General features: G+C 48.4%; 1 protein-coding gene across 3 annotated transcripts in view; it reads left to right on the forward strand.

Annotated features, from left to right (window-relative positions):
• chrne (cholinergic receptor, nicotinic, epsilon) overlaps positions 1-24,589 on the forward strand; it is a 54,745-nt gene that overhangs the window by 22,381 nt on the left and 7,775 nt on the right. For all 3 annotated transcript variants that reach the window (XR_013495765.1, XM_078200881.1, XM_078200882.1), the window contains 5 exons: positions 3,404-3,501; positions 6,054-6,254; positions 11,629-11,743; positions 15,335-15,449; positions 18,624-18,831. Coding sequence is in view for 2 of the 3 variants with exons in the window: in XM_078200881.1 (XP_078057007.1) it covers positions 3,404-3,501; positions 6,054-6,254; positions 11,629-11,743; positions 15,335-15,449; positions 18,624-18,831 (737 nt within the window). In the remaining variant the exon portion in view is untranslated. The remainder of the gene's footprint in view (positions 1-3,403; positions 3,502-6,053; positions 6,255-11,628; positions 11,744-15,334; positions 15,450-18,623; positions 18,832-24,589) is intronic.

The raw sequence follows: 24,589 nt of genomic DNA on the forward strand, positions 1-24,589 counted from the left end.
GAATACAAGATTTTAGAACATAGAACGTTACAGCGCAGTACAGGCCCTTCGGCCCTCAATGTTGCGCCGACCAGTGGAACCAATCTAAAGCCCCTCTAACCTACACTGTTCCAATATCATCCATATGTTTATCCAATAACCATTTGAATGCTCTTAATGTTGACGAGTCCACTACTGCTGCAGGCAGGGCATTCCACGCCCTTACTACTCTCTGAGTAAAAAACCTACCTCTGACATCTGTCCTATATCTCTCACCCCTCAATTTAAAGCTATGTCCCCTCGTGCTAGCCAACACCATCCGAGGAAAAAGGCTCTCACTATCCACCCTATCTAATCCTCTGTTCATCTTGTATGCCTCTATTAAGTCACCTCTTAACCTTCTTCTCTCTAACAAAAACAACCTCAAGCCCCTCAGCCTTTCTTCATACGATTTCCCCACCATACCAGGCAACATCCCAGTAAATCTCCTCTGCACCCTTTCCAACACTTCCACATCCTTCCTATAATGCAGTGACCTAATCAAATTTTCTCGCTAAGTACTCAACGAGGAAGAATAGGAGAAGCATAAACCCTGGAGCCAAGTTCCCAGTGAAGCAATCCCTTCACCTTCAAAACGTTCATCCATGTTTGGAAAGCCTACCATGCACCACCCCCCCGCCGCCTCCCCCCTCCCCCCCGCCCCTCCACAAATTTCTGAAACCCCCTTCAGCCCCAAAACCCTCAGAGCAAACCTGGATTTTTAATAATTCCACAACTGGTGGCTGAACCAATGGCCCTAAGCTCAGGGATTTTATCCCCAAAATCTCTCAGCTCTCCCCTCCTTGAAGATGCTCCTTAAAGCCGATCTCTGACCAACTTCTGGTCTTCCGTCCTCAGAATCTGCGAAAGGGCCCGGGTGTCGGATTTTACATCTGAAGATTCCAGTGAAGTGATGTTTTATTAACGTTAAAGATGCAATATAAATACAAGTTGTTATTGAATGGTCTGTTTCTGTGCTGTATATTCTATCTAATTCTCTGTATCTGTGCTGTATATTCTATCTAATTCTCTGTTTCTGTGCGGTATATTCTATCTAATTCTCTGTTTCTGTGCTGTATATTCTATCTAATTCTCTGTATCTGTGCTGTATATTCTATCTAATTCTCTGTATCTGTGCTGTATATTCTATCTAATTCCCTGTATCTGTGCTGTATATTCTATCTAATTCTCTGTATCTGTGCTGTATATTCTATCTAATTCCCTGTATCTGTGCTGTATATTCTATCTAATTCTCTGTTTCTGTGCTGTATATTCTATCTAATTCTCTGTACCTGTGCTGTATATTCTATCTAATTCCCTGTATCTGTGCTGTATATTCTATCTAATTCTCTGTACCTGTGCTGTATATTCTATCTAATTCCCTGTTTCTGTGCTGCATATTCTATCTAATTCTCTGTATCTGTGCTGCATATTCTATCTAATTCTCTGTTTCTGTGCTGTATATTCTATCTAATTCTCTGTACCTGTGCTGTATATTCTATCTAATTCCCTGTTTCTGTGCTGTATATTCTATCTAATTCTCTGTATCTGTGCTGTATATTCTATCTAATTCTCTGTATCTGTGCTGTATATTCTATCTAATTCCCTGTTTCTGTGCTGTATATTCTATCTAATTCTCTGTATCTGTGCTGTATATTCTATCTAATTCCCTGTATCTGTGCTGTATATTCTATCTAATTCTCTGTTTCTGTGCTGTATATTCTATCTAATTCTCTGTACCTGTGCTGTATATTCTATCTAATTCCCTGTTTCTGTGCTGTATATTCTATCTAATTCTCTGTATCTGTGCTGTATATTCTATCTAATTCTCTGTATCTGTGCTGTATATTCTATCTAATTCTCTGTATCTGTGCTGTATATTCTATCTAATTCCCTGTTTCTGTGCTGTATATTCTATCTAATTCCCTGTTTCTGTGCTGTATATTCTATCTAATTCTCTGTATCTGTGCTGTATATTCTATCTAATTCCCTGTTTCTGTGCTGTATATTCTATCTAATTCTCTGTTTCTATGACGGAGCCAGTTCTGTATCTTTGGGCAGTAATCACTCTTACAGAGAGACCGTGAAGCACGGAACAGCTTCAATACCATCAATATTCTTGCTATGATGAGTGTCGACTGCCTGGAAGTTTTCAGGGAGAATGTGTTTCAGAGCAGCTTGTTGAAGCCTCTGTGTCCAAACAATTCCCAGCTAGAACTGAAAAGCTTGTTTTTGGAACAAATCCAGCTCTGCATATGGACCGCATGACCCTGTCAATCACTCTATTCAAAATCCCCAGGGTCCTCTTGTACAAACAAAACGTCTATTTATTTATTAGTCACAAGTAAGGCTTACATTAACACTGCAATGAAGTTACCGTGAAATTCCCCTAGTCGCCACAGTCCAGTGCCTGTTCGGGTCAATGCATCTATCCAGCACGTCTTTCAGAATGGGAGAGGAAACCGGAGCACCCGGAGGGAACCCACGCAGACACGGGGGAGAACGTGCAAACTCCACACAGACAGTGACCCAAACCGGGAATTGAACCCGGGTCCCTAGCGCTGTGAGACAGCAGTGCCAACCATTGTGCTACTGTGCTGTCCCACAGCATGGTCCACTAGGTCTATCTAAGTCCACTAGCTCTATCTAAGTAAATGCTAGCAAGGCTAAATTGAGTAAATATCCTGCTTTTCCAGCATCTGAGCTGAATGTTTTCCAGACACACCGACTGCCTGCAGAATAAATCTGAAATTTTAAGCATTCCCCTTAAACATGAAAAAAAACAACATGAGGGAATGGCTGGTATATTTCCAAGTCAGGATGGTGAGTGGCTTGAAGGAGGACCTGCAGGTGATGATATTCCCCAGGTATCTGCTGCCCTTGTCCTTCCAGATGGTAGTGGTCATGGGTTTGGAAGGTGCTGTCTCAGGAGTCTTGGTGAGTTCCTGCAGTGCACCTTGTAGATATTCCATACAGTTGCCACTGTGCATTGGTTGTGCAAGGAGTGGATGTTTGTGGGTATGATGCTAAATCAATTGGGCTGCTTTGTCCTGGATGGTGCCGAGCTTCTTGAGTGTTGTTGGAGCCGTACCCATCCAGGCAAGTGGGGAGTATTCCATCACACTCCTGACTTGTGCCTTGTAGATGGTGGACAGGCTTTGGGGAGTCAGGAGGTGAGTTACTCACCGCAGGATTCCCAGCCTCTGACCTGCTCTGGTAGATGGAGGGATGGAGGTAGGGGGGATTGGGCAGGGGTGGGGTGGGGTTATTTTCTCACTCTTCTTTACCGATGTATGTAACTGAGCTAGGGTTGTAAAGTCCTCAGGAAAGGAGAAATGGAGAAACTGATTGATCAGAAATTGACAGAATTCTGATTGGTTTCCAGGTCCCAAGCATACAACGCCCGTGAAATTAACTTGAGACTATCGGAAGAGGAGGGGAAGTTGATTGAATGGATACATATAGACCCTGAAGATTTTGCTGGTGCAGTTAAATAATACAACTGGATCTTGTTAGATTTTATCCTTCAGATGCTAATCCCAAGTTCAATGTTACAATGTTGCTTGCTTAACACCCACAAAAATGACCTAACTTCCCAGGAAGTCCAGAATCTGTCCCTTGCCTGTCCTATAACCACACTCACATAATTCTAGACCTTTCTCTCGTGTTTTCCTTCGACTCGTGAACTTCCCTTTGTGCTACCACCAGGCCCTGACCTTTCACTGACCCGACAGTGAGTTTTCAGCCTGAATTAAATAAATGCTTTAAAATCATTCCACAATCGCCAAACCCACTCACAGCTTTCTATGTCTGTCATGTAATTCACTGTTAGGTATAATTTAATGGATGAATAACTCTTTCCTAGATTACCATCATTCCGTCTGTAACTCAGTCTTAGATATTTATTGCTGTTGCATATATAACTCACTCCCAGATATCCATTATCCTGTATATAACTCACTCCCAGATATCAATTATTCTGTATATAACTCACTCCCAGATATCCATTATCCTGTATATAACTCACTCTCAGATATCCACTATCCTGTATATAACTCACTCCCAGATATCCATTATCCTGTATATAACTCACTCTCAGATATCCATTATCCTGTATATAACTCACTCTCAGATATCCATTATCCTGTATATAACTCACTCTCAGATATCCATTATCCTGTATATAACTCACTCCCAGATATCCACTATCCTGTATATAACTCACTCCCAGATATCCATTATCCTGTATATAACTCACTCTCAGATATCCACTATCCTGTATATAACTCACTCCCAGATATCCATTATCCTGTATATAACTCACTCCCAGATATCCACTATCCTGTATATAACTCACTCCCAGATATCCATTATCCTGTATATAACTCACTCTCAGATATCCACTATCCTGTATATAACTCACTCTCAGATATCCATTATCCTGTATATAACTCACTCCCAGATATCCACTATCCTGTATATAACTCACTCCCAGATATCCATTATCCTGTATATAACTCACTCTCAGATATCCATTATCCTGTATATAACTCACTCCCAGATATCCATTATCCTGTATATAACTCACTCTCAGATATCCACTATCCTGTATATAACTCACTCCCAGATATCCATTATCCTGTATATAACTCACTCCCAGATATCCATTATCCTGTATATAACTCACTCCCAGATATCCATTATCCTGTATATAACTCACTCTCAGATATCCATTATCCTGTATATAACTCACCCCCAGATATCCATTATTCTGCATATAACTCACTCCCAGATATCCATTATTCTGCATATAACTCACTCCCAGATATCCATTATCCTGTATATAACTCACTCCCAGATATCCATTATTCTGCATATAACTCACTCCCAGATATCCATTATCCTGTATATAACTCACTCCCAGATATCCATTATTCTGTATATAACTCACTCGCAATTATCCATTATCCTGTATATAACTCACTCCCAGATATCCATTATCCTGTATATAACTCACTCCCAGATATCCATTATCCTGTATATAACTCACTCCCAGATATCCATTATCCTGCATATAACTCACCCCCAGATATCCATTATTCTGTATATAACTCACCCCCAGATATCCATTATCCTGTATATAACTCACCCCCAGATATCCATTATCCTGTATATAACTCACTCCCAGATATCCATTATCCAGTATATAACTCACCCCCAGATATCCACTATCCAGTATATAACTCACCCCCAGATATCGATTATCCTGTATATAACTCACCCCCAGATATCCATTATCCAGTATATAACTCACCCCCAGATATCGATTATCCTGTATATAACTCACCCCCAGATATCCATTATCCAGTATATAACTCACCCCCAGATATCCATTATCCTGTATATAACTCACTCCCAGATATCCATTATCCAGTATATAACTCACCCCCAGATATCCACTATCCAGTATATAACTCACCCCCAGATATCGATTATCCTGTATATAACTCACCCCCACATATCCATTATCCAGTATATAACTCACCCCCAGATATCCACTATCCTGTATATAACTCACTCCCAGATATCCATTATCCTGTATATAACTCACTCCCAGATATCCATTATCCTGTATATAACTCACCCCCAGATATCCATTATCCTGTATATAACTCACTCTCAGATATCCATTTTTCTGTATATAACTCACTCCCAGATATCCATTATCCTGTATATAACTCACTCTCAGATATCCATTATTCTGTATATAACTCACTCCCAGATATCTATTATTCTGTATATAACTCACTCCCAGATATCGATTATTCTGTATATAACTCACTCCCAGATATCCATTATTCTGTATATAACTCACCCCCAGATATCCATTATCCTGTATATAACTCACTCTCAGATATCCATTATTCTGTATATAACTCACTCCCAGATATCCATTATTCTGTATATAACTCACTCTCAGATATCTATTATCCTGTATATAACTCACTCCCAGATATCCATTATCTTTTGAACAGAAAATGGTGAGTGGACAATAAAGCACAAACCAGCAAAGAAGAACATTAACAGCCAGTTCACAGTGGATGACATCGAGTATCAGGAGATTATTTTCTTCTTGATTATCCAGAGGAAACCTCTATTCTACGTCATTAACATAATCGTTCCCTGTGTCCTCATCTCATCGCTGGTGGTTCTGGTCTATTTCCTACCAGCACAAGGTAAGAAGTCAAAAAGTTTCCACAAACGTACAAAATTGTTGGGAAGGAGAATTTAGGCTTAGTGTTCCAAACCTGCCTCACATCACCTCGATCCTCATTCGTCCTCGATCTGAGTGGCTTTCATGGAAAACCTTGGGATCCAGATTCAAAGGTGATGCCATCCAAGGTCTACCCTGGACCTCTCCCCAGGTCCAGTCATCTCTTCTTCCCCCACTGGAGTGACTGGTTTTCTGGATGTTACTCCCCGTATCATCATGAAACAATGCCACTGAGGCGAGAATGGGGGAAAATCTGGGAGGATTGAATGAGGGAGGTATAAGCTTTTTATCTTAACATTGAAACTGGAAGCAGGAAGAGGCCATTCGGCCCTTCGAGCCTCCTCCACCATTCATTTTGATAATGGCTGATCATCAAATTCAATATCCTGATCCCCCCTTCCCCCCCATATCCCTCGATCCCTTTAGCCCCAAGAGCTGTATCTAATTTCTTCTTGAAATCACACAACGTTTTGGTCTCAACTACTTTCTGTGGTGGAGAATTCCACACATTCACCACTCTCTGGGTGAAGACATTTCTCTTCACCTCATTCTAAAAGGTTTACCCCTTCCCCTCAAACTGTGACCCCTAGTTCTGGACTCCCCCACCATCGGGAACATTCTTTCTGAATCTATCCTGTCTAACCCTGTTAGAATTTTATACATTTCTATGAGATTCCCCTCTCACTCTTCTAATCTACAATAAATACAATCCTAACCGATTTAGTCTCTCCTCATTTGACAGACCTGCCATCCCAGGAATCAGCCTGGTAAACCTTCGCTGCGCTCCCTCTATAGCAAGGACATCCTTCATCGGATAAGGACACCAAAACTGCACACAATACTCCAGGTGTGGCCTCACCAACGCCCTGTACAATTACAGTAAAACATCCCTATTCCTAAACTCAAATCCTCTCGCTATGAAGACTAGTTGCCTTCTTTGCTTTTCAATATCATTCAGATACAGCAACAAACCAGGTTTAATTAAGTCTCATTACGAAGTGGGATCCAAAATCTTCCCGTCTCCCTCCTCCAGTAATGTCAGCACTCAGGAACAGATAGAGGCCATTCAATCCCTCTCGCCTATTCAACCCATTCAATGGTTAATCCAGAATAGAATAGAATCCCTACAGTGCAGAAGGAGGCCATTCAGCCAACAACAACAATCCCACTCAGGCTCTATCCCCCTAACCCCACGTATTTACCCTGCTAATCCCTCTGACACTAAGGGGCAATTTAGCACGGCCAATCCACCTAACCTGCACATTTTTGGACACTAAGGGGCAATTTAGCATGGCCAATCCACCTAACCTACACATCTTTGGACGCTAAGGGTCTGATTTTAAGTTGTGTCCGTTTTCGGGCACGAAAAGTTGGACATGAGGCATGTAGTGCGATCCGTGACCACCTCCGCACCCGTTCCCCCTTTACCAAGCGCCTAAAATGGCCGCAATCGGAACCGTGCCTGAAGTGGGTGCGATGGCAATTTAAATGCATTTGCATGCATTTAAATTGACTTAATGGGCTGGATGCCCAAACTTACTGGCACCTCCCCCCCTACCACCATGTTCACCCGTCCAGATTCGGCGCGAAACAGGCATGGTCCTCAAAGGTCCGATTCGGGCACTCCAGCTTCTGAGGAGGTAAGTTCAGAGCTTCCGGCGGCTCTCTGACTCAGATCGATGGGGGGGAGGTGGGTCAGATGGCTCTCTGGTTGGGTGGTGGAGGGAGGCAGGTTAGATGGCTCTCTGGTTAGGGGGGGTGGTGGAGGGAGGTGGGTCAGATGGCTCTCAGGTGGGGGGGAGTGAGGCAGGTTAGATGGCTCTTTGGTGGGGGGGAGGTGGGTCAAATGGCTCTCTTGTGGGGGGAGGGAGGTGGGTCAGATGGCTCTCTGGTGGGGGAGGAGGGAGGCAGGTCAGAGGCTCTCTGGTGGGGGGGGGGAGGGAGGTGGGTCAGAGGCTCTCTGGTGGGGGGGGGAGGTGGGTCAGTTGGCTCTCTAGTCGGGGGTGGGAGGTGGGTCACATGGTTCTCTGGTGGGAGGGGTGGGAGGTGGGTCAGATGGCTCTCTGGTGGGGGGGGAGGGAGGCAGGTCAGATGGTTCTCTGGTGGGGTGGGGAGGGAGGCAGGTCAGATGGCTCTCTGGTTGGGAGGTGGGAGGCGGGTCAGATGGCTCTCTGGTGGTGGGAGGAGGGTGTTGGGTCAGATCGCTCTCCGGTGGAGGGAGGAGGGAAGTGGGTCAGATGGGTCTCTGGTGGGGGAAGAGGCAGGGGGGTCTGCTGCCACTCTGCGTGCGATCGATGGGGGGGGGAGGGGACAGGGGCTGTGATTGGTCTGGGTAGCGGTGGGGTGGGGGCATAAAGGGACGGTTGTGGGGGTGGGGCAATGTCTGTGGGGGCGGGGAGGCATTATCATGCCCGGGAACGATGTGGCAGGGGAGTGTTTTTCTATTTTTTTTACTGTGCATGCACAGTTGAAGGCTCCGATCGGAGCTGCAGGATTTCGGGCGCATTAAATCCCACCCACAGGCTTCCGCAGCGCGATTCAGAATCACTGCTTTTTTTTCAGGCAGAGTGCATCTGGGGGCGCCTGAGAATGCGATCCGAAACACTCCCAGTTTCAGCACTTAGACTCAAAATGGTAAAATCGGGCCCAAAGGGGCAATTTAGCACGGCCAATCCACCTAACCTGCACATCTTTGGACACTAAGGGGCAATTTAGCACGGCCAATCCACCTAACCTGCACATTTTTGGACTATGGGAGGAAACCGGAGCACCCGGAGGAAACCCACGCAGACACGGGGAGAATGTGCAAACTCCACACAAACAGTGACCCAAGCTGGGAATCGAACCCAGGTCCCTGGCGCTGTGAGGCAGCAGTGCTAACCACTGTGCCACCATGCCGCCCCATCAAATATATTTATCCACCTCAGCTTTTCATCAATCACAACCCCTGAACCCCACAAAAATGTATCCATCCCAGTCTTGTAATTGCCCACCAGTGTTGGCAGCCTTTTTGTTTGTGTGTGTGTGTGTGTGTGTGGGATGGGGGGGTTCCAAACTTTCACTTGCTTCTGCATACTCTCTTTTGTTTCCCACCCAACTCCAGTCCTCAATCTGCCCACAGAGAGTTACAATATAGAGTAAACCAAATGAATTCTCCTCCCACCATCCACACTGGCTAAAAGTAAAAGTAAAGTTTATTTATTAGCCACAAGTAGGCTCACATTAACACTGCAATGAAGTTACTGTGAAAATCCCCTAGTCGCCGCACTCCGGCGCCTGTTCAGGTAACACTGAGGGAGAATTTAGCATGGCCAATGCACCCTAACCAGCACGTCTTTCGGACTGTGGGAGGAAACCGGAGCACCCGGAGGAAACCCACGCAGACACGGGGTGGAACATGCAGACTCCACACAGACAGTGACCCAAGCCGGGAATCGAACCCGGGTCCCTGGCGCTGTGAGGCAGCAGTGCTCACCACAGTGCCACCTTGCCGCTAAAGCTGTCCCTTTGTCGAAATTCGGACTGGTTTGAATCGTAGCCCGCTCGCTAGGCCCTCAGAACTCTGGCAGGGGAGCCACTGAGCTGCTGAAAGTGAAGTGGAAGTGAAGTCCAGCTCGCAAGGTGACCACTCGATAATCTTGGGCACTGAAGGACGTGGGCGTGAGTGGGCCCAATTTGGTACCAACCATTTTTGGAAAGGGATGAGGCTCATGCACCTCGAAGTTCCTGATTTTAAATGATTCATCCTCCCTCCCTGGGGCGGAATTCTCCCCAAAAATGGGGGGGGGGGGGGGGGGGGGGTGGCGAGGGGTGACCTGGTAGAGGTTTATAAAATTACGAGGGGTGTGGATAGGGTGAACAGTTGGAAGCTTTTTCCCAGGGAAGAAATGACGATTACAAGGGGGCACAAGTTCAGGATAAGGGGGGGAAGGTTCAGTGGAGATGTGCAGGGAAGGTTTTTCACACAGAGGGTGGTGGGGGCCTGGAATGCGCTGCCAAGTGAGGTGGGGTGAGGCAGATACGTTGGCGACATTTAAGACCTATCTGGATAGACACATGAACAGACGGGGAATAGAGAGATACAGACAGTTCGTCTAGATGAGACAATGTGATCGGAGCAGGCTTGGAGGGCCAAAGGGCCTGTTCCTGTGCTGTACTGTTCTTTGGTCCCACGGGCGCGTCCCACATTGAAATTCTCCCACAGTCACTCTTTTGGAGAGTTAGGTGTTTGGCATGGTATTGGGGAGAGGGGGGGGGGGTGCAGCGGGGGAAGGCTAAACACGCCTATGTGCCCGGCTTAAAGCACTCGGGCAGGGTTTCGCAAGGGCGCCCGGACCTCAGAATGCACTGGAGACCCCCTCCCTACCGCCACGGGCATTGGGAACCACCACCCCACCGCCCCACCCTCTCATTGGCGGCATGTTCTCCTGCCCCCGCCCCTTCCTCAGCACGAGTCGCCAGCATTGGGGCACGGGGGTCTCCTGATGGGTCCCCCTGACATCCCCCCCCTTCCCCCATCAAAACCGCCTTCACGAACCACCCCGTTCAGGGCACAATCCAGTTGCGCCATTAGGAAGGGGGTTGGGAGACTCGCAAACTGTTTGGCACCGGGTGCAAAATGGATTTTTTAGGCCAGCACGCAATTCTCTGGGACTGCCGTGGTCTACTAACGGCACGGCGGGGTCAGAGAATCACCTGCCGCACCCCCCCTTCACCCCCCGCCCACCCCCTCACCCCCCCGCCTCCCCCAGAGAAAGTCCTGGTTGAACAACAAAGGGACATTGAGATATGGGCAGCACAGTTAGCACTGCTGCCTCACAGCGTCAGGGACCTGGGTTCGATTCTGGCCTCGGGTGACAGACTGTGTGGAGTTTGCATGTTCTCCCCTCTGTCTGCATGGGTTTCTTCCCACAGTCCGAAGATGTGCAGGTTAGATTAATTGGCCATGCTAAATTGCCCCTTCGTGTCAGGGGGATTAGTAGGGTAAGTACATGGGGTTATGGGGATAGGGCCTGTGTGGGATTGTTGTCGGTGCAGGCTCGATGGGCCGAATGGCCTTCTGTACTGTAGGTATTCTATGATTCTATGCTTAAAGGTGAGGTGAAAAACAGGAGGAATTATTTAACACAGTGTTACGAGGATGTAGAATTCACTCGGGGAGATAGTGGTTAAACAGGTGCTAAGTTAACAGTTAAGAATATATCAGTCAGTTAGCTGAAGAAAGGGGTAATAAAAGAACGTGGAGACAGAGGCGGGGGGGGGGGGGGGCGGCACTTGCATGAAATCCTGGTTTAAAAAAAAGTATTTAAATTTTCCTTTATTTTACTTCCATACAGCTGGATGTCAGAAATGTACACTTTCCATCTCTGTCCTGCTGGCCCAGACTATCTTTCTGTTTCTGATCGCCCAGAAAGTTCCAGAAACTTCACTCAACGTTCCGCTCATTGGAAAGTAAGTGACGCTGGGTCTCATCCTTTCAGCCAGCAAGTTGTTAGGATCGCCGCTCCCACCGCTTCCTCCCCCCCAGACTCCATCTGGCCGCACGGCAGAATATCCAGACTGGGATTTTCCGGATTTTTCTGCCAAAGGTGCCCTCCCCACTCTACCCTCCACCTCACCCCATCCCCCACCCTCCCCCCCACCCCCCCACCCCACCCTCCCCACTCACACCCCCCCCCCAGCCCCCCCACACCACCCTCCCACCCCATAGCCCCCCCCCACCCTACCCCACCCCCAATCCCCTCACCCACCCCCACACCACCCCCCCAACCCCCCCAACCACCCTCACCCCCAACCCCCCACCCCCCCACCCCCCCCCACCCTCCCACCCCCAGCCCTAACCCCCCACCCCCCTCTCCCAATCCCCCACCCCCACTCACCACCCTCTGTGTGAAAATATTGTCCCTCTGGACACTTTTGTATCTCTCCCCTCTCACCTTAAACCTATGCCTCTAGTTTTAGACTCCCCTACCTTTGGGAAAAGATATTGACTATCCAGCTGATCTATAGAGATTTACAGCACGGTGGAGGGTTGGGGGGGTTGGGGGGGGTGGAATGTGAGGATAAAAATTCCCAGCCTCAGAGACACACGAACCATCCTTTGCAACCCCGGGAAAATATGGGAAGAATAAACTGCCAGGGTTCCTGCTCTTTGTCCTGTCCATAAATGGACGTGAGGTGAGGTCAACCTTAGACTCATTTGAACATTAAGACCTGGGAATGGGCTTTCAATGTCTTTCTCCTGCTCCCTCAATCAATTAGATCATGGCTGACCTCCACATTTGCTCTGTACTCCTTCACACCCTTAACCAACATAGATCTGTCAATCCCAATTTCGAAAGGCCCACCTGTCATCTATAGCCTTTTGGGGACAGGATTCCAGATGACTACAACAAAACCGACCTGAATTTTTATACGAACTTTCATCGAATAGAATCCATGGAATTCTGACAATGCAAAAGTAGGCCATTCGGCCCATTGAGTCTGCACCGACTCTCTAAGAGAGCATCTTATCCAAGCCCAAACCCTGCCTTATCCCCATAACCCTGTGCATTTACTATGGCAAATCCATTTAACCTACACATGCTGGGACACTAAGGGGCAATTTAGCATGGCCGATCCAACTAACCTACACATCTTTGGACACTAAGGGGCAATTTAGCATGGCCAATGCACCGAACTTGCACATCTTTCGGACTGTGGGAGGGAACTGGAGCACCCGGAGGAAACCCACGCAGACACGGGGAGAACGTGCTCACACCACATAGACAGTGACCTGAGGTGTGATAGGTTTTAAAGAGTAAGTGAAAGGGGGGAGGAGTGAGGCAGAGCCGTTTTGGGAAGGAATTCCAGAGCTCAGGGGCCCCCCTCGCAGCTGGAGGCACGGCCGCCATTGGCGGAACAATGAAAAACAAAAATGCACAAGAGTCCAGGATTGAAGAAGTACAGAGCTTTCGGAGAGTTGAAATGATGGAGGAGGTTAAGATACATATACATGTGAACATACGATTTAGGAGCAGGAGTAGGCCATTCGGCTCCTCGGGCTAGCTCCGGCCTTTGATAAGGTCACGCCTGATCTGATTGTGGCTTCTACCTTCCTGTTTATCCCCCTTTGCCTCACCCGGCAGCCAAGAATCCATCCAACTCAGCCTTAGGATTATTCCCCTGAGTACAATCTCAGAGATGGGGAGGGGGTGCAAGGCCCTGGAGAGATCTGGAAACAGGCGATCGACAAGCCGACCCCATTCTAAAACTGAATTCCGACCAATCTGGTGACCCAGGACTTCATGCCAGAAAAAGTGACTCTGCAATACTGCTGGAGTTGCAGGATTCTAACAGGGTACGGTGTCTCACTCCCAATGCCGTAGGAGGGAGCCTTAGCAAGCCATTCAATGAGGCTGCAAAGCAGGTGGTGAGGGGCAGGATGTGAACAACCTTCTATCCTGTAACGTGGTCACTGTTTCCGTCTGTGTATGTTACAAAAAGTCAAGGTCCCAAGGTGAATTGACAACTGCAGAAATTCCGCTGGCTAACATTTAAGAACTTATTAATAGTGTTAACTCGATACAGTGTCAGAGACGGGGGGAGGGAGCAGCTGACCCCAGCAGGAGTGGTTTGTAGCCTTGTGCATGATCCCACCAATTTAAGAGAATGGCAATTATCCTAAACCTTTAACACCTTGGCATTGATGAAAGTGGGTGCACCCTCTGAGTAATTTAGAGTTTGTGTGTCAGCAGCTTATCTGAGGGGTGGGAGAAGAAATCAATTGCCTCCCCCTCTCTCCCCGCCAGCCCCCCCCCCTTCCCTCCCCCTCCTCTCCACCCTCTTCGTCACAGACGTACCTGGCTGATTTACTGCGTTCCTATCTCGGGGAATCAGGGTTAATTGTCATAGCAGCACTCTCCTCTATGAATGTTGTGCCATGTGCCTCAGAGGCTGACCATCAGAATTGAGTTTAACCGGAGAATCCCATGGCCAATCCACCTAACCTGCACATCTTTGGACACTAAGGGACAATTTAGTGTGGCCAATCCACCTAACCTGCACATCTTTGGACACTAAGGGGCAATTTAGCATGGCCAATCCACCTAACCTGCACATCTTTGGACACTAAGGGGCAATTTAGCATGGCCAATCCACCTAACCTGCACATCTTTGGACACTAAGGGACAATTTAGTGTGGCCAATCCACCTAACCTGCACATCTTTGGACACTAAGGGGCAATTTAGCATGGCCAATCCACCTAACCTGCACATCTTTGGACACTAAGGGGCAATTTAGCATGGCCAATCCACCTAACCTGCACATCTTTGGACACTAAGGGGCAATTTAGCATGGCCAATCCACCTAACCTGCACATCTAAAGTTTATTTATTTATTCGTCACAAGTAGGCTTACATTAACACTGTAATTAAGTTACTGTGAAAATCCCCCAGTTGCCACACTCCGGTGCCTGTTCGGGTAACACTGAGAGAGAATTTAGCACGGCCAATGCACCCTAACCAGCACGTCTTGCGGACTGTGGGAGGAAACCGGAGCACCCGGAGGAAACCTACGCTGACATTGGGAGAATGTGCAAACTTCACACAGACAGTGACCCAAGCCGGGAATCGAACCTGGGTCCCTATCGCGGCTGTGAGGCTGCAGTACTAACCGCCGTGCCACCCCACCAAAGCACCCGGAGGAAACCCACGCAGACACGGGGAGAATGTGCAAACTCCACACAGACAGTGACCCGAGGCCGGAATCGAACCCGGGTCCCTGGCACCGTGAGGCAGCAGTGCTAACCACTGCGCCAGCCGTGCCGCCCTCTTTTTCCATTGAAAAGGTGTCACTTCTATGTTGCAGAAAAGAGAAATATTTGCATTGATGTGGCGCTTTGCAGCTCATCACAGCTCACAGTCACAGCTCACAGTCACAGCAGTGCTTTCTGAAGCATGGTGACTGTTGTAATGTCGGGAATGCGAATGCCAATTTGTGCACAGCAAGATCCCACAACCAGCAACGTGATGACGGGACAGTTTGATGTCTTTTTGTTACAGGTACTTAATATTCGTCATGATCGTCTGCACGTCGATTGTAACAAACTGCGTCATCGTCCTGAATGTTTCCCTGAGGACACCAAACACCCACAGCTTGTCTGAGAAGATCAAACACGTAAGGAACTTTTACAATCATTTTCCCTACGGAATTATGAATGGAGCTTTTCACATATCGCCCTCCCTCGTCTAGACGTTAACTTTTGTGCGTGCTCGATTTGGAAGTTTCAATGTTCTTTTCTTCAATCATGGGCCATGGGCGTCGCTGGCTGGGCCAGCATCTATTATCCATCCCTAGTTGGCCCTTGAGAAGGTGGTGGTGAGCTGCCTCCTTGAACCCGCTGTGTGGGTTGAGCCACAGTGTGTTGGGGAGGGAATTCCAGGAATTAGACTCAGCGAGTGTGACGGAATGGCTGATATATATCTCCATCCTTCCAAGGGGGGCTGTGTCTGGAGCTGGTATACACACACACACACACACACACACGCATATCCACACACACACAAGCATATCCACACACATACACACGCAGATCCACACACACACACACACGCAGATCCACACACACACACACACGCATATCCACACACACACACACACACAAGCATATCCACACACATACACACGCAGATCCACACACACACACGCAGATCCACACACACACACACACAAGCATATCCACACACATACACACGCAGATCCACACGCACACACACACGCATATCCACACACACATACACACGCAGATCCACACACACACACACACAAGCATATCCACACACACACACACACAAGCATATCCACACACACACACACAAGCATATCCACACACACATACACACGCAGATCCACACACACACACACACGCATATCCACACACACACACACAAGCATATCCACACACACACACACAAGCATATCCACACACACACACACACGCATATCCACACACACATACACACGCAGATCCACACACACACACACAAGCATATCCACACACATACACACACGCATATCCACACACACACACACAAGCATATCCACACACACACACACAAGCATATCCACACACACACACACACGCATATCCACACACACACACACAAGCATATCCACACACATACACACGCAGATCCACACGCACACACACACGCATATCCACACACACACACACAAGCATATCCACACACATACACACGCAGATCCACACGCACACACACACGCATATCCACACACACACACACAAGCATACCCACACACATACACACGCAGATCCACACACACACACACACACATATCCACACACATACACGCACACATATATGCACGTACGCACACACAATCTACAAGATGCATTGCAGCAATTCACTAAGACACCTTCAACAGAAGGAGTCATAGAGTCATCGAGGTTTCCAGCATGGAAACAGGCCCTTCGGCCCAACTTGTCCATGCCGCCCTTTCTTTTTTAAAACCCCTAAGCTAATCCCAATTGCCCGCATTTGGCCCATATCCCTCTATACCCATCTTACCCATGTAACTATCTAAATGCTTTTTAAAAGACAAAATTGTACCCGCCTCTACTACTGCCTCTGGCAGCTTGTTCCAGACACTCACCACCCTCTGTGTGAAATAATTGCCCCTCTGGACCCTTTTGTATCTCCCCCCCTCACCTTAAAGTCTGACGAAAAGTCATCCAGAATCGAAACGTTAAGTCTAATCCGGGGTTATCCAGACTCGAAACGTTGGCTCTGTTCTCTCTCCACAGATGCTGTCAGACCTACTGAGACTTTTTGGCATTTTATGTTTTTGTTTCAGATTCCAGCATCCGCTGTCATTTGCTTTTATCCTTCAATAGGATCTTCCAAGCCCACAGCCTCTATCACCTAGAAGGACAAGGGCAGCAGCCACATGGGGAACACCACCACATGGAGATTCCCCACCGAGCCACTCACCATCCTGACTTGGAAATATATCGGCTGTTCCTTCACTGTCGCTGGGTCAAAATCCTGGAACTCTCTCTCCCTAACAGCACTGTGGTTGTACCTACACTGCACGGACTGCACCCACCACCTTCCCGAGGGCAATTAAGGATGGGCAATAAATGCTCTCCTAGCCTACGATGCCCACATTCTATGACAGAAGCAAAATGATTTGTGTACCACACATCTCCAAATGTCTCCCTTCCTGCAACTCCACCGGGTGAAATAGTTACACAGCCATGTAACCTATTTCATCCGGGTTTTCCAGAGGGTCCAGGTGTGGATCAAAGACTGGGAATGATCCCATGCTCAATCCCATATCTGTTAGATCGGAGAGAGGGGCAGAGTGGGAGGTATAGCCAAGGTTCTCATTCCTGATCATTTAACCTGTGACGGCATGCTGGAAAATATGTCTGGGAATCTGAGGTCCAGGATTCAATACATCGGACAAAATATTGACTCATCTAGGTTTGTGCAAGGTGTTTTTCATTTGATTTGATTTTGATTTTGCTTTATTATTGTCACATGTATTGGGATACAGTGAAAAGTATTGTCTCTGGCGTGCTATACAGACGAAGCATACCGTTCATAGAGAAGGGAAAGGGAGAGGGAGCAGAATACAGTGTTACAGTCATAGCTAGGGTGCAGAGAAAGATCAACTTAATATATGGTTGGTCCACTCAAAGATCTGATGGCAGCAGGGAAGAAGCTGTTCTTGAGTCGGTTGGTGCGTGACCTCAGACTTTTGCATCTGTTTCCCGACGGAAGAAGGCGGAAGAGAGAATGTCCGGGTGCGTGGGATCCTTGATTACGCTGGCTGCTTTTTCCCGAGGCAGCGGGAAGTGTAGATGGAGTCAATGGATGGGAGGCTGGTTTGCGTGATGGATTGGGCTACATTCACGACCCTTTGTAGTTCCTTGCGGTCTTGGGCAGAGCAGGAGCCCATACCAAGCTGTGATACAACCAGAAAGAATGCTTTCTATGGTGCATCTGTAAAAGTTGGTGAGAGTCGTAGGGGACCTGCCAAATTTCCTTCATCTTCTGAGAAAGCAGAGGTGTTGGTGGGCTTTCTTAACTATAGTGTCGGCATGGGGGGACCAGGACAGGTTGTTGATCATCTGGACATCGAGAAACTTGAAGCTCTCTGGAATATTGGGAGAGTACGTCATTGAGATGCAAGCTGAGGGGGTATAAATGGGTGATTGAGGGCCTTTGAAGGCTTTTGACCGCATTGTCTCAATCAATGTGGGGTCGGGGGGGGCTGCTTATGGATCTCAGGTGGACCTGACTAAATTGCAGTCTGTACTTGCAGGTATTCCTGGAGTTCCTGCCTCAATATCTGGGAATGCACTTGGAGCCTTCTGAGGATTCCTGGGAGACGCCCCAGCCGAGGCGTAGGAGTTCTTTCGGGATCATGTTGAAAGCGGAGGAATATATCCTCAAAAAACCACGGAGTGAGCTGATGTTTGAAAGGCAGCGAGACAGGCACGGGCTAAAGAGAGTGAACAATGCGACTTCAGGTATGTTGCTGGGCGGTGAGGCTTCAGGTTTTAGATTCACAGGGCGACACGGTACCAAGGCTGTCGGGTGACATGAGGAAGCATTTCATCTCACAAACCTCATTACAGGAAGGATGTGGAAAAGATTGAAAGGGTGCAGAGGAGATTTACAAGGATGTTGCCTGGATTGAGTGGCATGCCTTATGAGGATAGGCTGAGGGAGCTCGGTCTTTTCTCCTTGGCGAGACGAAGGATGAGAGGAGACCTAATAGAGGTATATAAGATGTTGAGAGGCATAGATCGGGTGGACTCTCAGAGGCTTTTTCCCAGGGTGGAAATGGCTGCTACGAGAGGACACAGGTTTAAGGTGCTAGGGGGTAGGTACAGGGGAGATGTTAGGGGTAAGTTTTTCACACAGGGTGGTGGGCGAGTGGAATCGGCTGCCGTTAGTGATGGTGGAGGCAAACTCAATAGGTCTTTTAAGAGACTCCTGGATGAGTACATGGAGCTTAATAGGATGGAGGGTTATAGGTAGGCCTAAAAGGTAGGGATATGTTCGGCACAACTTGTGGGGCCGAAGGGCCTGTTTTGTGCTGTAGTTTTTCTATGTTTCTATGTTCTAAATGGTCATGAAGATCTGGAACTCACTCCCCTGAAAAAGACATTGGGAGCGTTTCTCCCATCCCACCTCGCGAATCCCGCCTCGTGCGGCGAGCTGGGAGAATCGCGTGTTGGCCGATTCGTGGGATTCGCGCATGCGTTCCCGCCGTACATGCATCTCCCAGCATCGGATGTCCGGCGCCATCTGAGCCGCACTGGAAACTGACGGGAACACCAGCTAAGTGTCTGTTTTTAATCTGATTTTAATGTGATTATCGGGCCCGGGACTGAATTCTCTGGGCCCGCTAGCATCTCCCACCCTGCCAGGGGTATTTCCCACTTTTGGGGAACTAGCGGAACGACCCCACTGGAGCGATGGGGGCAATCGGTGCCCCCCAGGGGGTTGGGCGGTGGGCGGTGGTGCCCCCTGGGCATAGGCACCCTGGCAGTGCCAGCCTGTGCCCCCTGCCACTGCCCAAGGGGCAAAGTGCCCAGGCCCAGGGGCATCTTGGCACTGCCCAAGGGGTTGGAGCCAAGGGGTTGGAGCCAATTGAAGGTGGGGCCTGCTGGGGGCAGGGCCAGGGGGTGATCGGTGGGGTGGTGGGTCCCACTGCCACTCTGCCTGGGGGGCGATCGATGGGGGCTGGAAGGAGGTGAGCGATCGGGGCAGGCTGGGGGGGGGTGTGGTCAGCTGGAGGGGGTCTGCCTCCTGTGGGGGGGGGGGGGGGGGGGACGGAGTCTGCTGCGGGGGGTGGGGGGCGGCGTGTGGGGGGGCCATCACTGCTGGGGAAGGCCTGGGGTTCAGGCGGCCCAGGACAGGAGGGGGGGTCGGGGCTGGCCCAGGAATGGTCATGGGGCTGTGATCGGGCTGTGAGGCGGGGGGGGGGGGGGGAGGGGCAGCACTGCGAGGGTCCCAGGCTGGCCAGCGGTTGAGCTGTCCAGCAAAGTGCAGGCTGACAGATCGGGTCCACCGGACATGCGCAGAGTTCCGGAACTGTCAGCCTCCGGTGTGAATAGGCCCCACCTCCCGAGCTTTGAATGATATTCACGATTGTGACCTCGGCATTGCACAGAGTGCGGGAGAATCTTATCTGAAGATGCACTGAAAAAAACCCAGCATGATTTACACCAGTTTTCCCGTGAATTCGACACTTAGAACTTATTTGGGAGAATCGCGGCCATTAAGTCTTGGGGCCAATTGAATATTTCCAAAGAATGATTGATATATTTTTATCAGGCGAGGGTGGTCAGCATTAGGTCGGGAAGTTCGACTGCTGGAGTTAAGGCCTTGTTCTTCCTGAATGGTGGAAAACAGGCTCGATGGGCAGAACGGCCTCACACTGTTTCTAGGAAAATAGTCAGTCATTAACAAAACTATCTGCTAGTAAATAAAGTGATGTTGATATTAGATTATTGTTCGTGACATCCTGTCCAAGGCCAGAGTCTTAGGCAGGGATTAGTTAGTTCAGTGGTGGGCAGCCCGGGGGTCACTTGAGGCCATCTGGGATCTGAGTGCGGCCCCACCAGACATTTGTTGACCGTGCTGTGCACGCACTGGGTTTCCACATTCCGCTGATTGCCGTCCGGGTGGTTGTTTTTCCTTTCGGTGTGACTGAAAGTGATTCGCACATAAAGCAATGACATGTGAAGTGAGGTGCGTGCTGATAGCTCACAACACTGACTGTGAGAGCCGTGCGTTCCCTCTGTGTCCATTTGAAGTTGATGAGAGTTCTATTAATACATAAACGATGAAGCGTTTTCTATAACTCGTTATGAAATATTCGGCGTGTATTAAATGTATTTAATTTTATTCATGGGGTCACGGTTAGAGAACAATGATTTCAGCGGCCCACTGAGATAGAGTCATAGAGGTTTACAGCATGGAAACAGGCCCTTCGGCCCAACTTGTCCATGCCGCCCTTTTTTAAAAAAAAACCCTAAACTAATCCCAATTGCCCGCATTTGGCCCATATCCCTCGATACCCATCGTACCCATGTAACTATCTAAATGCTTTTTAAAAGATAAAACTGTACCCGCCTCTACTACTTCCTCTGGCAGCTTGTTCCAGACACTCACCATCCTCTGTGTAAAAAAATTGCCCCTCTGGACACTTTTGTATCTCTCCCCTCTCACCTTAAACCTATGTCCTCTAGTTTTAGACTCCCCTACCTTTGGGAAAATATATTGTCCATACCCCTCATTATTTTATAGACCTCTATAAGGTCACCCCTCAGCCTCCTACACTCCAGAGAAAAAAGTCCCAGTCTATTCAGGATGAAGGAGGCCCACTCATTAGCCCACGTTGCCCATCACTGGTCCAATTTGAATGGTCTAATATGAAATGAGAGTGAGACCTTGGAGTCCTCGTGCATCAGTCACTGACAGTAAGCACACAGGTGCAGCAGTCAGTATGTTGGCCTTCATAGAGAGAGGATTTGAGTATAGGGATGTTTTACCGCAGGGTGTTTGTGAGTTCACACTTGGAGCATTGTGTGCAGTTTTGGTGTCCTTATCGGTCCTTGCTATAGAGGGAGTACAGCCAAGATTTACCAGACTGATTCCTGGGATGGCAGGTCTGTCATATGAGGAGAGACTAAGTCAATTAGGATTGTATTCATTGTAGTTTAAAAGAGTGAGAGGGGATCTGATAGAAACTTATGAAATTCTAACAGGGTTAGACAGGGTAGATTGAGAAAGAATGTTCCCGATGATGGGGGGAGAGTCCAGAACTAGGGGTCACAGTTTGAGGATAAGGGGTAAACCTTTCAGGACTGAGATGAGGAGAAATTTCTTCACCCAGAGGGTGGTGATTGTGTGGAATTCACTCCCACAGAAAGTAGTTGAGGTCAAAACACTGTGTGATTTCAAGAAGAAATTAGATATAACTCTTGGGGCGAAAGGGATCAAGGGATATGGGGGGAAGGGGGGGATCAGGATATTGAATTTGATGATCAGCTATGATCATAATGAATGGCGGAGCAGGCTCGATGGGCAAATGGCATCCTCCTGCTTCTAGTTTCGGTGTTTCTGTTTCTACAGTATATAGCCATAGTTCCTTTAAGTGATAAATTTTTTATTATCATAACGTCACCCTAAACAGTTGCTACTGGAGTTTTATTATGAGATAATTTGGATATTGACCTAGTGCCTATTGGCATGGCTATCCCAGAATCACAGTACAAACCCTTGCTTTCTTGAGTAACAGAGTGGACCTGGCCAAGACCAGGCCTGGGTCACATGTCTCCAGTTGCAAAGAAGAGCAACCCTTCCCAGAGAAACAGGCAAAGGAGAAGTTGCTGTAAATGGTCAGATAATGGATGCCTTTCTGCTGCAGTGAGGCAATGTCCACTTTTCTCCACCTGCTGCATGAACAATGGAAGAGAATGGATGGTAAAGTAGTGGCAGTGGAACAGGCTGCAGGAGCTAAATGAATGGCCCACTCCAGCTCCCATGTTGGCATATGAGTTTGTTTGAAGGGTAACCACCACAGGGCAAAAGTCACCTCAACTTACATTTAGTGTCTTTAACCCTCAGAGAAACATCCCAAGGTGCTTCACAGCAATATAATCAGGCAACAAGATGAAGGTATCAGGACAGGTGACCTGGTCGAAGAGTTGGGTTTTAGAGAGGTTTCGGTGGGGAATTCCAGGACTTAGTGCTTTGGCTGCTGAAGGAATGATTGGCACCCCATCCACAAACATTCACTTCCTCCACCACTGTGGCAGCCCTGTGTACCATCTACAAGATGCCATGCAGAAATTCACCAAAGTTCCTTAGGCAGCATCTTCCAAATCCACCACCACTTCCATCTAGAAGTACATGGAGGTTTCACAAGAGTGTGGAGTCCTTGGAGGGTTGTAGGGACAGAGGATGTCCATAGAGATGGGGGTAGCGAGGCTGTCGAGGGATCTGAACACTGAGGATGAAGATTTCAAACGTCTGTGTCGGTGGATCAGAAGCTGCAATAGGTTAACGAGCACAGAGGATAACTGTGAACGGGATCTAGTACTTTTCACTATCGGGCCAGATGATGTCGTGAGCACATGTTCAGCTGTGGTGTTGAGTTGAGACGAGGGAGTTGGGCTCAATGGTTTTGCAAGGTGAGGCAGCAATGCATTCTGGTCAGATTTCTGCTTTCATTCCAGTCAGACAGGGTTCACATTGGCAGAGGCCAACCTCCCCTCCCTCCAACAACACCCCCCCCCAACCCCTGCACCCCCCCTCCCCCCACCCGTTCCTCCACCCCCACCCCTCCCTAGCATCTTGACAAACAACTGCTAACATCCTTGGGGTTACCATTGACCAGAAACTCAACTGGACTCACCACATAAACACAGTGGCTACAAGAATAGGTCAGAGGCTGGGAATACTGCGGCAAGTAATTCGCCTCCTGACTCCCCAAAGCCTGGCCACATCTGCAAGACACAAGTCAGGAGTGTGATGGAATACCCCCCACTTGCCCGGATGAGTGCGGCTCCAACAACACTCAAGAAGCTTGACACCATCCCAGGACAAAGCAGCCCCACTTGATTGGCACCCCATCCACAAACATTTGCTCCCTCCACCACCGACCCTCAGTAGCAGCTGTTGGTACCATCTACAAGATGCACTGCAGAAATGCACCAAAGATCCTTAGGCAGCACCTTCCAAACCCACGGCCACTTCCATCTAGAAGGACAAGGGCAGCAGATACCTGGGAACACCACCACCTGCAAATTGCCCTCCGAGTCACTCACTGTCCTGATTTGGAAATATGTCGGCCGTTCCTTCGCTGTCGCTGGGTCAAAATCCTGGAATTCCCTCCCTAATGGCATTGTGGGTCAACCCACAGCACGTGGACTGCAGCGATTCAAGAAGGCAGCTCACCACCACCTCCTCAAGGGCAACTAGGGATGGGCAATAAATGCTGGCCAGCCAGCGATGCCCAAGTTCCACGAATGAATAAAAGAAATAACAGCAAGGAGCTCCATCGCAAGGTAATTATACGTGGAATGAAACTGGGGAAAACTGGGAGCTCCAGCAAACATGGACAATACTCCTGGGGACCCCTGGAGAAACGGATACACTCCCAGGGACTCATGCAGATATTGATTGACTGTTGCTATTGGGGTCCCAATGCAAATACTGACACAAGCCCAGAGAATTCCTGCAGTTATCGTGATACTCTCCTGCAAATAG

This window comes from Mustelus asterias, chromosome 31 (genome assembly GCF_964213995.1).
Source record: "Mustelus asterias chromosome 31, sMusAst1.hap1.1, whole genome shotgun sequence".
Lineage (NCBI taxonomy): Eukaryota > Metazoa > Chordata > Chondrichthyes > Carcharhiniformes > Triakidae > Mustelus > Mustelus asterias.